The 15,544-nt window shown below is 39.0% G+C and overlaps 1 protein-coding gene across 1 annotated transcript in view; it reads left to right on the plus strand.

The window, feature by feature from the left end:
* Nucleotides 1-15,544, plus strand: part of PGR (progesterone receptor) — a 115,775-nt gene that overhangs the window by 50,215 nt on the left and 50,016 nt on the right. Inside the window, exon 3 of the mRNA XM_068988944.1 lies at nt 8,558-8,674. Coding sequence (XP_068845045.1) covers nt 8,558-8,674 — 117 coding nt within the window. The remainder of the gene's footprint in view (nt 1-8,557; nt 8,675-15,544) is intronic.

The raw sequence follows: 15,544 nt of genomic DNA on the forward strand, positions 1-15,544 counted from the left end.
ATGCATGTTTCCAACAATATTTATCAAACTCTTATTAGACACAGGACTCTAAAGACCTAGTTTCTACTCTCACAAAATGTAGGGAGAAACAGGCACATATCATTTACAAGAGGAGTGCCTTGAATATGCAATTGCACAAAGAAGAAATGGCCAGATGTTTCTATCATCAGTCAGGTAAGACCAGACTTGAAAGATGAGTAAGATTTTGCCAAGCAGATAAATTTCAAAAGGGAGGAGAGTCATAGAGACGTGTTTCCTAAACTAATATTTCAAGAATTTAAGAAAAGACAATGATGTCAGTACAACTGGAGCATAAAGAAAATAAAAGAGAGAATGAAATTTAGAAGAAATCTTGGTAGTTAGCACTCGTCTTTTGCTTTTCCCGCCATAAAGGAGGTAAGAGATTTTCCAAGGAGAAAGAAAGCAAGGTTCTCTATTGTAGACTTCAGGTAATAGCTCCTCAGGTTTCAAGAGGGGTCAGTGATGCATATGTGAAAGTGGAGATGGAGATGGTATCTCCTACTACTTGGGTAAACTCTCCTATTGTTGATCACATGTCACTTATCTTGTTTGTGGTAGCATATGAGAGGGGGACAACAGAGGACTAGATGGCTGGATGGCATCACTGACTCAATGGACATGAGTTTGAGTGAACTCTGGGAGTTGGTGATGGACAGGGAGGCCTGGTGTGCTGTGATTCTTGGGGACGCAAAGAGTCAGATACAACTGAGGAACTGAACTGTACTGAACTGATAGCTTATAAATTGATGAAAGTGGGGAAAACCACTAGACCATTCAGGTATGACCTCAATCAAATTCCTTACGATTATACAGTGGAAGTGAGAAATAGATTTAAGGAACTAGATCTGATAGACAGAGTGCCTGATGAACTATGGATGGAGGTTCATGACATTGTACAGGAGACAGGGAGCAAGACCATCCCCATGGAAAAGAAACGCAAAAGCAAAATAGCTGTCTGAGGAGGCCTTACAAATAGCTGCCAAAAGAAGAGAAGTGAAAAGCAAAGGCTAAAAGGAAAGATACACCCATTTGAATGCAGAGTTCCAAAGGATAACAAGGAAAGATAAGAAAGCCTTCCTCAGCAATCAATGAAAAGAAATAGAGGAAAACAATAGAATGGGAAAGGCTAGAGATCTCTTCAGGAAAATTAGAGATACCATCTTTACATTTCATGCAAAGATGGGCACAAGAAAGGACAGAAATGGTATGGACCTAACAGAAGAAGAAGATATTAAGAAGAGGTGGCAAGAATACACAGAAGAACTGTACAATAAAGATCTTTATGACCCAGATAATCACAATGGTGTGATCACTCACCTAGAGCCAGACATCCTGGAATGTGAAGTCAAGTGGGTCTTAGGAAGCATCACTATGAACAAAACTAGTGGAGGTGATGGAATTCCAGTAGAGCTATTTCAAATCCTAAAAGATGATGCTATGAAAGTGCTGCACTCAATATGCCAGCAAATTTGAAAAACTCACCAGTGGCCACAGGACTGGAAAAGGTCCGTTTTCATTCCAATCCCAAAGAGAGGCAATGCCAAAGAATGCTCAAACTACTGCAAATTGCACTCATCTCCCACACTAGTAAAGTAATACTCAAATTCTCCAGGCCAGGATTCAACAATACATGAACCATGAACTGCCATATGTTCAAGCTGGTTTTAGAAAAGGCACAGGAACTAGAGATTAAATTGTCAGCCTCCACTGTATCATAGAAAAAGCAAGAGAGTTCCAGAAAAAATGTCTATTTCTGCTTTATTGACTATGCCAAAGGCTTTGACTATGTGGATCACAATAAACTGGAAAATTCTTCAAGAGATGGGAATATCAGACCACCTGACCTGCCTCTTGAGAAACCTGTATGCAGGTCAAGAAGCAACAGTTAGAACTGGACATGGAACAACAGACTGATTCCAAGTAGGAAAAGGAGTATGTCAAGGCTGTATATTGTCACCCTGCTTATTTAACTTATATGCAGAGTATAGCATGAGAGACACAAGTCTGGATGAAGCACAAGCTGGAATCAAGATTGCTGGGAGAAATATCAATAACCTCAGATATGCAGATGACACCACCCTTATGGCAGAAAACAAAGAAGAACTAAAGAGCCTCTTGATGAACGTGAAACAGGAGAGTGAAAAAGCCAACTTAAAGCTCAATATTCAGAAAATTAAGATCATGGCATCTGGTCTTTTAATGGCAAATAGATGGGGAAACAGTGGAAACAATGACAGACTTTATTTTGGGGGGCTCCAAAATCACTGCAGATGATGGCTATAGCCATGAAATTCAAAGACACTTACTCCTTGGAAGAAAAGTTATGACCAACCTAGATAGCATATTAAAAAGCAGAGAATTTACTTTGCCAACAAAGGTCCATCTAGTCAAGGCTATGGTTTTTCCAGTAGTCATGTATGGATGTGAGAGTTAGACTATAAAGATATCTGAGCACCAAAGAGTTGATGCTTTTGAACTGTGGTGTTGAAGAAGACTCTTGAGAGTCCCTTGGACAGCAAGGAGATCCAACCAGTCCATTTTAAAGGCAATCAGCCCTGAATGTTCATTGGAAGGACTGATGTTGAAGCTCAAACTCCAATACCTGGCCACCTGATGTGAAGAGCTGACTCATTAAAAGACCCTGATGCTGGGAAAGATTGAAGGCAGGAGGAGAATGGGACGACAGAGGATGAATTGGTTGGATGGCATCACCAACTCAATGGACATGAGCTTGAGTAAGCTCCAGGTGTCAATAATGGACAAGGAGGCCTGGCGTGCTGCAGTCCATGGGTTCTCAAATAGTCAGACATAACTGAGTGACTGAACTGAATTGATAGCTTATGAATACTCCTGAATGTCTTGTAATTCCTGGTTATGAAAGAGTGGGTAGACAGAAGGGAGTTAGAAGGTAGAATGCAGGGTGATTTAATAAAGAGACTTTTTATAGACTTGTTATATAATAACAATGTGTATAAATTAGCAGTATGCAATTTGAACCATCAGTCTATGATTTATGAGAAGTCAGCAGCTGGATCTGGACATGAATGTGCTTTTGAATCGAGGATATAAATTTGTCTGAAGAAAAGTGGTGGCAGCAGACATCATGCTGAATTTGCTACCATCACAATTTAATCTTTTGCAGACTTCCCAGATAATGCTGTAACAGAGCTAGTGCTTTTAGGTATGAATTTTCCTCATCTACATATACAGCCCGGTATTGATGGATTAATACATATAATGGAGTTGTCCTTTCTGCATTCTTGCCTTTTTTTGGTGGCTCTGAGTCCTGGGCAAGGGTTGTGATACAGAGTCAGGTCTGGGCCCCATGGCAAATTATCATAGTCACCTCTAGTTGGAATTGACTGGCTGCAACATTTCTTAGGTCAAAAGATCTCTTAGAGAAGATTAACCTCTAACTATATATGTCCTGTATTTAACTTGCATGATGCTATATCTGCTTTGCAGTTTTGACAGCCCAATATTAGTGTTGAAGATGACCATAGCTTAGAATGCACTGAGCTTCCAGATATCTTTAAGCCATTCCATTCTTTATGGAAATCTGTAATGATATGAGGCATGCCAATTCCTCACAGTAGTGACTTCATGCCAGTAGTCTTAATTACCAGAGATTCTCCTTCCCATCAAACATCAAATTTTAAAATGCTCAGCTGCTTTTCCCCCAAGAGTTATAAGAATTGCATTCCATTTGGTAACTATAATTTATATATTTTACTTAAATATATCTTTCAATGTGTTTAGTACTTTCTGTCCTTCACACCAGACCTCCTCCCTCATGCATCCTCTGTTGTAACTTACCTGCTGTTAGTTAAATTAGGCATTTTGGAATCCCTTTTGGAAGAGTGGTGTATCGGGGCCTTATTTCCTGATTTTATGCATATTTGAGAGTGTCTTTCTGTTGACTTTAAAAGTGAATAAATTGGCCAGTTTTACATTTCTTTGGTCACCTCGAAAACAGATCTGTCTGTATTTGGGATTTAGGGATGTGTCAGTAAATCATAGCTGTAGTAGACATTCCCTAAGTACTTGCTATATGATAAACTATTCCAAGCTCTTATGTGAGCTTGTTTGGTTCTTAAATGTGACCCAAAATACTAACAAACAGTGTTCTCCTTTTACATGCCATAGGTCACCAGCTAGCAGGTAGTGAGGCTGAAATGTGAACTGATGCAGTATTGCTCCAAAGTTCGTACCCTTAATTTCCTATACAGCCTTTTGGATGAATTAAGCTAAAATTTCTGCCTGTGTGACATTAAACATGTTACTTAACTTCCCTGTGCCTCAGTTAACTCTATAAAATGGGATCGATAATACCTCCAAGATTGCTATGATGGTTAAATGAGCTAATGCATGCAATAGCTTGTAGCAGTGGTCAGCACATTGTAAGTACTTAGTTATTGTTGCTGTTATTATCACCTTAGAGACTGTAATCTTCAGATATGAGCTATGAACAAGCGATATGATTTCAGTAAATGCTCTTCTGCACTACAGTATCAATAATTAAGATGCATTTCAGTTAAGTGGGGAAAAGGGATTGCTCAAAAAAGCAGTATTGGGACATAATAAACACTCTATCAATACTTGTTGAATTAATGAGAATTTTCTAAAAATGTGTGTATATTCACTTAACAAATAGATACCCTCTAGATCGGTATAGATAGGTTGGAAGGAAACTCAAAAATGAAAGTAGTAGCATGGTAATGAGATTGTAGATAATTTCCTTTTTTCCAATTTACTCAATCTGTTAAAAAAATTCTTGAATGACACAGTTTATGAAACAATTTGACCAGATAACTACTGAATTCTTTTTCATATGTTGAGTTCGAAATACCTACTAGGAGGTAGTTGGAAGGTCAAAGCTTAGGATGAGATTTTGGAGCCATGCACAGATGATGAGATTATCCACATGGTGTTTACAGTGGAATACAACATGTAAAGTGGGGAAGGAAATGGCAACCCACTCCAGTATTCTTGCCTGGAGAATTCCATGAACAGGGGAGCCTGGTGGGCTACAGTCCATGGGATCGCAGAGTCGGCCACGACTGAGCACACAGCATACAACATGTAAGACAAAGGCAAAAGTATGGACTGCTGCTGCTGCTATTAAGTTGCTTCAGTCGTGTCCGACTGTGTGCGACCCCATAGATGGCAGCCCACCAGGCTCCCCCATCCCTGGGATTCTCTAAGCAAGAATACTGGAGTGGGTTGCCATTTCCTTCTCCAATGCATAAAAGTGAAAAGTCAAAGTGAAGTCACTCAGTCGTGTCCGACTCTTCACGACCCCATGGACTGTAGCCTATCAGGCTCCTCCATCCATGGGATTTTTTAGGCAAGAGTACTGGAGTGGGGTGCCATTGCCTTCTCCAAAAGTATGGACAGTGGGAACTTAAAAGGAACTGTTGGAAAGAAAATGAAAATTCAGAAGAGATGTGCTTCAAATAAAAAAAGCAGGGTCAGGGGGGCTGGTGGAGAGAGAATTACCCATGGCAGATTGTACAGAAAGTCAAGAAAGAGTCACTGCATTTAAGAATGAAGACATCGTTGATGTCTTTATAAGCAGAGTGGACATATAAGCCCAGTTCCAATAAGCTGAGGAGTAAAGGTTGAGATGGTTGGGTGGCATCACTGACTCGATGGACATGAATTTGAGCAAACTCCGGGAGTTGGTGATGGACAGGGAGGCCTGGTGTGCTGCAGTCCATGGGGTCGCAAAGAGTCAGACACGACTGAGCGACTGAACTGAACTGAACTGAAGAGTAAAGGAAACTGATTAAAGGCTGCAAGTGCAGATGACTTTTTCACCAACTTAAGAGGATAAAGAAAGGGATGAAGTCAAGGAGAATTAAGAGTGAGACACACAGTTCCTTTTCTTTTTTTCCTTGATTCTGGAATTTTTGAAATGGAAAAGCTTGAGGAGAAAGGAAGACATCCTTGAAAGGGGAGCAACTGAAGATTTTAGGAGGAACTGATGGGGAAGGTTTGAAAGCAGGTAGAAAGGAATGGTTTTAGCAACATGCAGTGAGCACCCTCTAATGGGGACTTCTCTGAGACACTGAAGAAGGAGGTGCTATTGTAAATCATTTAGAAACAGAAGATAGCTTAGAAGCATTCCAGCTGCAGATGGTTCAGGCTTTTTTCCTGCATGTTTTTAACAGAGGAGTATAGAGAAGAACAGCCTGCCCTTAAACAACAGTTACATCTCTGAGCACCATTTAAGTGTGTTCTCTAGAGGGGATGGAAAAATCTTGCTTTCTGTTCTCTCATGAGAAATCAGTGCAGAGTCAAGATAAGTTATCATAGATAAATAGATAAACTTACATACACTTTTGGGCTTCTCTGGTGGTTCAAACAGTAAAGAATCAGCCTGCAATGTGGGAGACCTAGATTCAGTCTCTGGGTCAGGAAGATCCTCTCGGGGAGGATATGGCAACCCCGTCCAGTATTCTTGCCTGGATAATCCTCATGGACAGAGGAGCCTGGTGGGCTATATTCCATGGGGTCGCAAAGAGTTGAATGCAACTGACTAAGCACAGCGCAGCACAAACACTTTTACTCTCGCAGTCATTCACTACCTGGAAAAAAAAAAATATATATATATATAAATTAAATCAGAGTCCAATTAGAAAGTAGCATGCAGTGCATTCCACTAGTGTAGTGGGCATAGTTCTGGAGCTTCATAACTGCTCTTTGGAGAGGGGCAAGAGAATGAGCACTAGTGTGTGAGTGATGGTGGTGGTTTAGTCACTAAATGATGTCTGGCTTTTGCAACCCCATGCACTGTAACCCACCAGCCTCCTCTGTCCATGCAATTCTCTAGGCCAGAATACTGGAGTGGGTAGCCATTCCCTTCTCCAGGGGATCTTCCTGACCCAGGGATCGAACCTGGGTCTCCTGCATTGCAGGGGGATTCTTTATCATCTGAGCCACCAGGGAAGCCCAGTATGTGAGAATGCATGAATAGAAGTTTGTGGAGGAATCCATTTGGAGCAAAGACTATCTGATTTTCTAAAACGTCCCAGGTCAAGAATCATTTTGTTATTAGCTTTCTCGTAAGATGTGGCCTTTGTGCCATTTGTCGTTGCAGCGTAGCCTTTTCTTGCTCAGTTAAACACAAATTTAAGGGACCTCTGTGTTCCTTTACTACAAACTTTGGTTAAAAGAATGGATGTGATTTTAATGTCAACTATGGGGTCTCAAAGAGTCGGACACGACTGAGCGACTGAACTGAACTAGACTGAATACAAAATACTGGGCTTCTCAGGTGCTTCAGTGGTAAAGAATCTACCTGCCAAGCAGGAGAAGTGGGTTCACTCCCTGGGTCAGGAAGATCCCCTGGAAAAGGGAATGGCAACCCCCTCCAGTATTCTTGCCTGGAGAATCCCATAGGCAGAGGAGCCTGCTGGGCAGCAGTCCTTGGGGTCACAAAAGAGTCAGATATGACTTAGGAAGTAAACAACAGTATAAAATAGTATAGGAAAATTCCATGGTATTTTAAAATTGAAAATTTCAACTTTTAAAATTATCTTTAAACAATCTGATGATGTTAGAAGTCTCACAGTCTATTTCATAGGAATTCAGTGGAAAATAAGAAGTGCCAAAACAGTCAATTTTCTAGTTAATTAATATTTATATGTCTAAGCTGACAATTTTTTTCATTTTTATTTAACTTAAATAAATTAGATTGCTCCATACCTTATTAAATATAACATATTTTGGTTTAAATAATCATCATTGTTGAATATTAAACTTTTTCCCCAGACTTTTTGAAGGGTATAAGTAACCACTTATACAAAAACCCATCAAAATGAGCACAGGGTCATGTTTTATCTTTATTTCTTCTGTAATTCTTCTCTCCTGTCCTTCATTGAGTTTTTCTCATTGTTTTAAATTGTTCTCCCCTTATCATTATTTCTCTCCATCCTGTTTTCTAATTTTAGCCAAGATAAACCAGACAGTAAACTCAATACAATCAGTTATAGTTTTTACATGCTATTCAAGTTCATGAGATTCTTTAAGAGTGAATTTGCTCCAAGATTCTCCAAAAGAATTAAGCACATAGGTTTTATTAAAAGGTCTATCACAGAGACTTCTTTGTCTATATCTGTTCTCTTAAAGGTTTATATGTTAAAAAGAAAAGGTTTTACTAGAACTTTACTATCTTAACACACTAATGCTTATCAGCAACATGTACCTAATCTCGAAATAACAGTGATCTAAAGACATTCTGATGCTGACACCATTAATAAGATACACAGGAATATTTTACAAAAGATGTTTAAAGGAGTTCTGGAATTAGTCTCTAAGATGTGTTCTCCTCATTTAGGCTCCTGAAGACACAGGTTTATTGAACAAGGTTAGAGCATTACAAGCATTCAGCTAGGCCAAGCAAGAGGCAGGCTGAGACAGTCATGCTCTTGCTAATGTGCACCTGTCCTCTTTTTAGTTGTCACTGCATAAGCTTTCCAGCAGTCTTTAGATATTTTAAGTAATTGTTCCCTATTTTTTGTTTGTTTTTTAGGACAGCATAACTACTTATGTGCTGGAAGAAACGATTGCATTGTTGATAAGATCCGCAGAAAAAACTGCCCAGCATGTCGCCTTAGAAAGTGCTGTCAGGCTGGCATGGTTCTTGGAGGTAATGATGATGTTTTCATCAATAACTGTCTGATATTTATATTAACTAAATTCTGTCTGATATTTGTATTATAAAACTGTGGGTCAGAAAATCTTAGTTTTCTTATTTCTATCTTGATTATTGGTGTCTGGATGAAGCAGTCGATACCATTTTATTAACACTGTGGATTTCCAGCAGGTTGAAGTTTGTTATAGATACGTAGTAAACTTCAATTTGTCTATATTGCTTGTAAGTAGATATTATGGGAAGGCCGGGCTTTCCAGATGGCACAGTGATAAAGACTCCACCTGCCAGTGCAGGAGATGCAAGAGACACGGGTTAGATCCCTGGGTCAAGAAGATCCCCTGGAGTAGGAAATGGCAACCTGCCCCAGTATGCTTGCCTGGAAAATTCCATGGACAGGGGAGCCTGGCAGGCTACAGTGCATGGGGTCACAAACAGCTGGATGTGACTGAGCACAGCATGGGAAGTTCACCAGCCTCTCGTTAAGTGACACGGGTTGAAGTGTAAGCTCTGCTCCCGCCCATCATGTGGCCTTGAGTACATCACCAGCCCTTTCTGGGCACCAGTCTCTGTCTACAAAATGACAGCAGTGAAGTCTCTTCCAGCTCAAATACTGATTCTGTGAATTGGATAAGTACATTAATCTCCATCTCTTCCTGCCTCCATCAAACCCTCCCTTTCGATGACCCTTCCTCATTCTCTTTAAATAACTGAATTTTGAGCCCTTATACTTACCAGGTACTATTTTAAGTTCTGGGAGTTCTACAGTGAGCAAAATGGACCAAATCTCAGCCTTCATGGAGCTTACACTCTAGGCAGAGGAGAGCAGCACATATACATATATATATATATATATATATATATATATATATGTATGTATATCAGGTGATGATAAATGCTATGCAGTGTATTAAGCAGGGTTCCTTAATGGGAATCTCAGAGAGGGGCTTCACTCCTGAACCCTTTACTCTGATTAATATTTTCATTTTAGTCATTTCCTAAGCAGTAATATCTCTAAAATCCTGAATTTGATGTAGTGGTTCTAATTTTTCTACAATGAGCTTTAAAAATTCATAATTTATTGAATACATATCAAATAAGCCACTGGCCACAGTTCATATACCATAAATGGTGTCTGTTACCTTCTGAGAAGGAGTGTATGAGACCATTTTTTGACTGCTCACTGTGTTAAGCCCCCTGCTTAGTTCTATCTCTACAGCCTGTGAGCATGTACAGTCTAATACCTAATAAATAATTGTCAAACAGAAGAGTGAGTGATTTAAGAGTGGTGCCAAACATTATTATGCAGATAAAACAAAGGAATGAATTAATTCTATCTGAGGGAGCTGGCAAAAGCTTCCGAGAGGAGGCTTTCAAAGAATGAATACAAACGTTATTAATGGAAAAGGAGAAAAGTATTTACAGTGAAAAACATGATGCATTGCAGTGATGATTTTTCTGGAAAGTCAGTTGTTTAGTGGGAACAACAAGAAATGAAGCTGGAAAGTTACCTTGGGCCAGCTGGGTTCTGGAGGTTGAACTCTATTCTGTATGCAGTGGAACCAGTGATCTTTCTGACAAACTGTGGACCATCCATGGAGTAGAGCCCACATTTCTAAGTGCAGCACCCCAGCCCTTTCCCCACTGAGTAATTGCCCTCTCTTTTTCTAAGCCCTTCTCCCACCAGTCCTGGGGGAACCCTACCCTCCAGTCACCAACACTCACCTGTCTTTGCACACTTTTTACTTCTGCCTGCACTGTTCTTCAACTCCCTGTGAATTGTTGTATTTCCTTCACATTAAGTTCAAGCATCATATTTTTTGTGAAACCGTCTCGTCTCCTTAGTCTCTGCAGAGGTAGGGGTGGGGACAGTTTAATGTAGTGCTTTTCATGTCTGCGGAGGCTGAGCATCCTTGAGTCAGCCTGAATTGGACCTTGCACTACTGACTTCTGCATTCCTGCCCTTCCAATGGGAGACTGAACTGACCCAAGTGCGAGTAATGAGACCCAGCAGTGCCCCCTCATCCCAGCCCACATTAGGGACTGAAAATTCACTTTCTCTTTCTCCTCCCACAGTTTCTTGTATTTGCATTCTTCTTTGTACTTCCTTCCTTGTTTTATAACTATTTACTTGTATCCCATTCAACGATTTCTCCTAATCCAAGTTTGAATTGTTTACCAACAGGAATTTCATTTTAGTGTTTCAGCACCAAAGTACTTGTTTAAGAAGTGCTCACTAAATATTTGTGACGATTATTTTAAAGTCAGAATCTGCCTGCCAATGCAGGAAACATAGGAGACAGTGGTTTGATCCATGAGTCAGGAAGATCCCCTGGAGAAGGAAATGGCAACCCACTCTGGTATTCTTTTTTTTTTTTTTTTTAATTTATTTATTTTTTATTGAAGGGTAATTGCTTTACAGAATTTTGCTGTTTTCTGTCAAACCTCAACTCATTATTAGAGAAATGCAAATCAAAACTACAATGAGATATCACACTGGTATTCTTGCCTGAAAGGTCACATGGACAGAGGAGCCTGGCAGGCTACAGTCTTTGGGGCTGCAAAGAGTTGGACTTGACTTAGCACACAACGTACTTGCATGCATTCTTGAATATAAGGTCCAATGTAGTCATTACTAGAACACAAGAAAGAGTGTTTGGAGGAGCCAAAGGGGATATGGTTTCATGTAGTATTTTTCATTTTGAGGAAGGGTGCTAGCCCTTTAAGCAGTCTTCCATTCCATGACTGAATTTATTTTACTGGTCTTAACTGTTATAATTGAAAAGTGATTTACGATGGACCAGTGTAAAAATGATGAGACACCTAGCCACTGAGAAAGTTGAGTTTGTTCAGAAGAGAGATTGGGGGGTTCCAACCAGCAACAAGATAGATGCTCAGTAAGAAACAGAGTGATGAGGAGAAGAGAACTTCAGAGAAGACTCGGAACCAGGATGCAGGGGGAGGGTTCGAGTCTAGGGACAGAGCGTAAAGCAGCATCAGAGCAGGGTCAGCAGCACCAAACATCCTTGTACCTGTGACTTGTGTGTATCGATTGAGAAGTTCTCTAGGCTGTATATCTAGAAAGCTAATCAATTTCTGGTTCACTGAGATATTGTGTACCTTTAAATTTACTGTTACCTAATCACCAAATTACCCTCCAGAGACTTTGCTTCTACCAATGTTTGAGAGCTCTTTTTGTTATGATGTTATGTACCCTTACCTGTACTTTCAACCTTTTAAATTCTTCTAATTTGATGGTCCTAAAATTGATATCTAATTTTGTTGTAATTTGTGTGTCCTAGATTATGGTGAGAACAAATATTGCTATATTTATTGGCCGCTTGTACTTCCTGTTCTGTGATTTAGCTATCCATAGTTATTGGCCATTTTTCAACAGTATTGTCTTTTTTGTTACTGATTGATACAACTTACCTCTGTACTCTCCTAATTCTTTATTAGCTATATACAATCTATGTCTTGACTTTTTACTTTGTTTATAATATCTTTTTTCTAATTTTTATATGATCACGTGTGTCAGTATTCTCCCTTTATGTTTCTTAGCCCTGAAATTGTATAGATAATTTACTGAAAATCACCTAAAATCTTGAAAGTTTATTTTTATATTCAAATCCTTAATTTCCATAAAGTTTTTTTTTTTTTTTTATGTAGGGAGACAAGAATGAAACTTTATTTTCTATATGGATAACCAGTTGCCAGAGCACATTTACCGATAAATGGTTTTCAGTATTTTTTGATACTGCAGTCCTATAGAAGTAAAAATGTTCTGAGCCTCCACACTGCCTCAGATCTATTCACAAGTAAATTATACATATGTACTACTATCAAATTATATATTAATGATACTTATTTCTTTTTATTTCCTTACTAAAATATAAATATTTTATAATATTTATATTATTACAAATTCCAGTTACAAATTCCACTGGAACTTGTAGTGCTATACCTGATGTATATCAAATTTCCATATGTATTTACTTCTCTTCCTGGTTTCTCTGATCTGTTCCATTGTTTATACCTGAACCACTACCATACGCTCTAAAGTGGTATAGCTCTCAAACTGTGTTTCAATACCTGGTAGAATAAGTCTCCCTAAATTACACTTTTTCCAAATTATTGGCTTTTCTTGGCCCTCTGAATTGTACTTTTAAATTTTTGATGCTTAAAAGGTTTATTCACAATGGTATCTAACACTTAAAAACAGGAGTTCTAACCCCTGGAACTTAGTTATATATCAAAATTCTTTGCCTCTTTTTTTCCCATCAAATACTCTTTAAATCGTGTGGTCATCATCACAAACTGGGAAATACCATTTAATTATTTCATAAGTGGTTCTTCACAGAGGTTTATTAGAAAGAAGCTGGCAGCACACTCTTTTATGTCTGTCCTGATGTTGTTCTTCCTGGGAGAGTCAGTGGCAAGGGTCTGGGAGTCAGTAATCCAACTCCTGGAAACCGGGAAGAAGGTAGTAAATTCACTGGATCAGATTCTAATTGCTAGCCCTGTGTTAAAATTCTGGAGTAAGGGAGGGTGTACTTGTTGTCTTTTGAGAATGAGAACTTCTTTTTCATGATGATGAGAATTGCTCAAAGTTAAATTCTTCAGTAATTAGAAGAGCTTCACTGAAGTAATAATTGCCTTGACACTACTGAAAATAGAGCCTGTGTTCTCTCCCTCCCTTCTTTCCATGCATCCTTCCTTCTTTTCTTTTTCCTTTTCTGAGGTTTGGCATTCCTAATGTACTTGTTGTTCAGTCGCTTAGTTGTGTCCAGCTCTTTGTGACCCCATGGACTGCAGCACGCCAGGCTTCTCTGTCCTTCACCATCTCCCAGAGCTTGCTCAAACTCATGTCCATTGAGTCAGTGATGCCATCCAACCATCTCATCCTCTGTTGTACCCTTCTCTTCCTACCTTCAATCTTTCCCAGCATCAGGGTCTTTTCAAACGAGTCAGCTCTTCACATCAGGCGGCCAAAGTGTTGGAGTTTCAGCTTCAGCATCAGTCCTTCCAATGAATATTCAGGGCTGATTTCTTTTAGGATGGACTGGTTGGATCTCCTTGCAGTCCAAGGGACTCTCAAGAGTCTTCTCCAACACCATGGTTCAAAAGCATCAATTCTTCAGCACTCAGCCTTTTTTATTGTCCAGTTCTAGTACATGACTACTGGAAAAACCATAGCCTTGACAAGACGGCCATTTGTCAGAAAAGTGATGTCTCTGCTTTTTACACTGTCTAGGTTTGTCATAGCTTTTCTTCCAAGGAGCAAGCATCTTTTAATTTCATGGCTATTTGTAGTGATTTTGGAGCCCAAGAAAATAAAGTCTGTCACTGTTTTCATTGTTTCCTCATCTATTTGCCATGAAGTGATAGGACCAAATGCTAATATAGAGTCATTTGAATAACAATAGATGAAATAGAAGAGAACATTGACTATTGTAAAGAATGCTGCAATGAACGTGTATTTTCTAGTTATTTTTTTTTTTCTTCAGATAAATACCTAGAAATGACATTACTGGATCATATGGTAGTTCTATTTTTAGTTTATTTGAAAACTTCCATGCTGTTTTTCCAATTTAAATTCCTGCCAACAGTGCATGAGAGTTCCCTTTTCTCCACATCCTCATCAAAACTTGTTATTTCTTGTCTTTTTGATGATAGGCATCGTGACAGGTGTGAGGTAATGTCTCAGTGTGGTTTTAATTTGCACTACCCTGATATTAGTGATATTGAGCACCTGTTCTTGGCCATCTCTATGTCTTCTTTGGAAAAATGCCTATTTAGATCCTTTACCTATTTTTCAATTAGATATATGATTTGCAAATATTTTCTCCCATTTGGAAGTTAACCTTTTCAATGCAACATTATTTACAATAGCTATGACATGGAAACAGCTCAAGTGTCTATTGATGGGTGAGTAGATAAAGAAAATATGAGGTATATTTTATATATATATATATGTATGTAGTATACACACACAGTGAAACATTATTCAGCAATAAAAAATGTCATTTTTGGCAACATGGATTGGTTGGACCTTAAGGGCATTATTCTAAGTGAAATAAATCAGAGAAAGATAAATACTGTATTATCTCACTTATATGTGGACCATAAAAAATGAGCTCAGAGATAGAGGACAAATTGTGGGTTCCCAGTGGCAGGCAACGGGGATGGTGAAATGTGTGAAAATGGCCAAAAGGTACAGAGTTTCAGTTATGAAATTAATAAGTCAGGGCTTTCCTTGTGGTTCAGTGGTAAAGAAGCCACCTTCCAATGCATGAGATGCTGGTTCAGTCCCTGGGTCAGGAAGATCCCTGGAGAAGTAAATGGCAACCCACTCAAATGTTCTTGCCTCGGAAATCTCATGGACAGAAGCCTGGTGAGCTACAGTTCTTGGGGTAACAAAAGAGTCGGATACAACTTAGCGATTAACCAACAATGTAATGTACAACTTGGTGACTACGGCTAATAATATATATTGTATGGTATACTGTATTGTATATTTTAAAGATGTTAAGTGGGTAGGTTTTAAAATTCTTATCACGTGTATAACGGACTTTTGGACTCAGAGGGAGAGGGAGAGGGATGATTTGGGAGAATGGCATTCTATAATGTATACTATCATGTAAGAATTGAATCGCCAGTCTATGTCTGACGCAGGATACAGCATGCTTGGGGCTGGTGCATGGGGATGACCCACAGAGATGTTATGGGGAGGGAGGTGGGAGGGGGGATCATGTTTGGGAACACATGTAAGAATTAAAGATTTTAAAATTTTTAAAAAAAAATTAAAAAAAAAATTCTTATCACAAGAATAAAATGATTAGTAGCTATGTATGAGATGGATGTTAA

Source organism: Capricornis sumatraensis, chromosome 16 (genome assembly GCF_032405125.1).
Source record: "Capricornis sumatraensis isolate serow.1 chromosome 16, serow.2, whole genome shotgun sequence".
Lineage (NCBI taxonomy): Eukaryota > Metazoa > Chordata > Mammalia > Artiodactyla > Bovidae > Capricornis > Capricornis sumatraensis.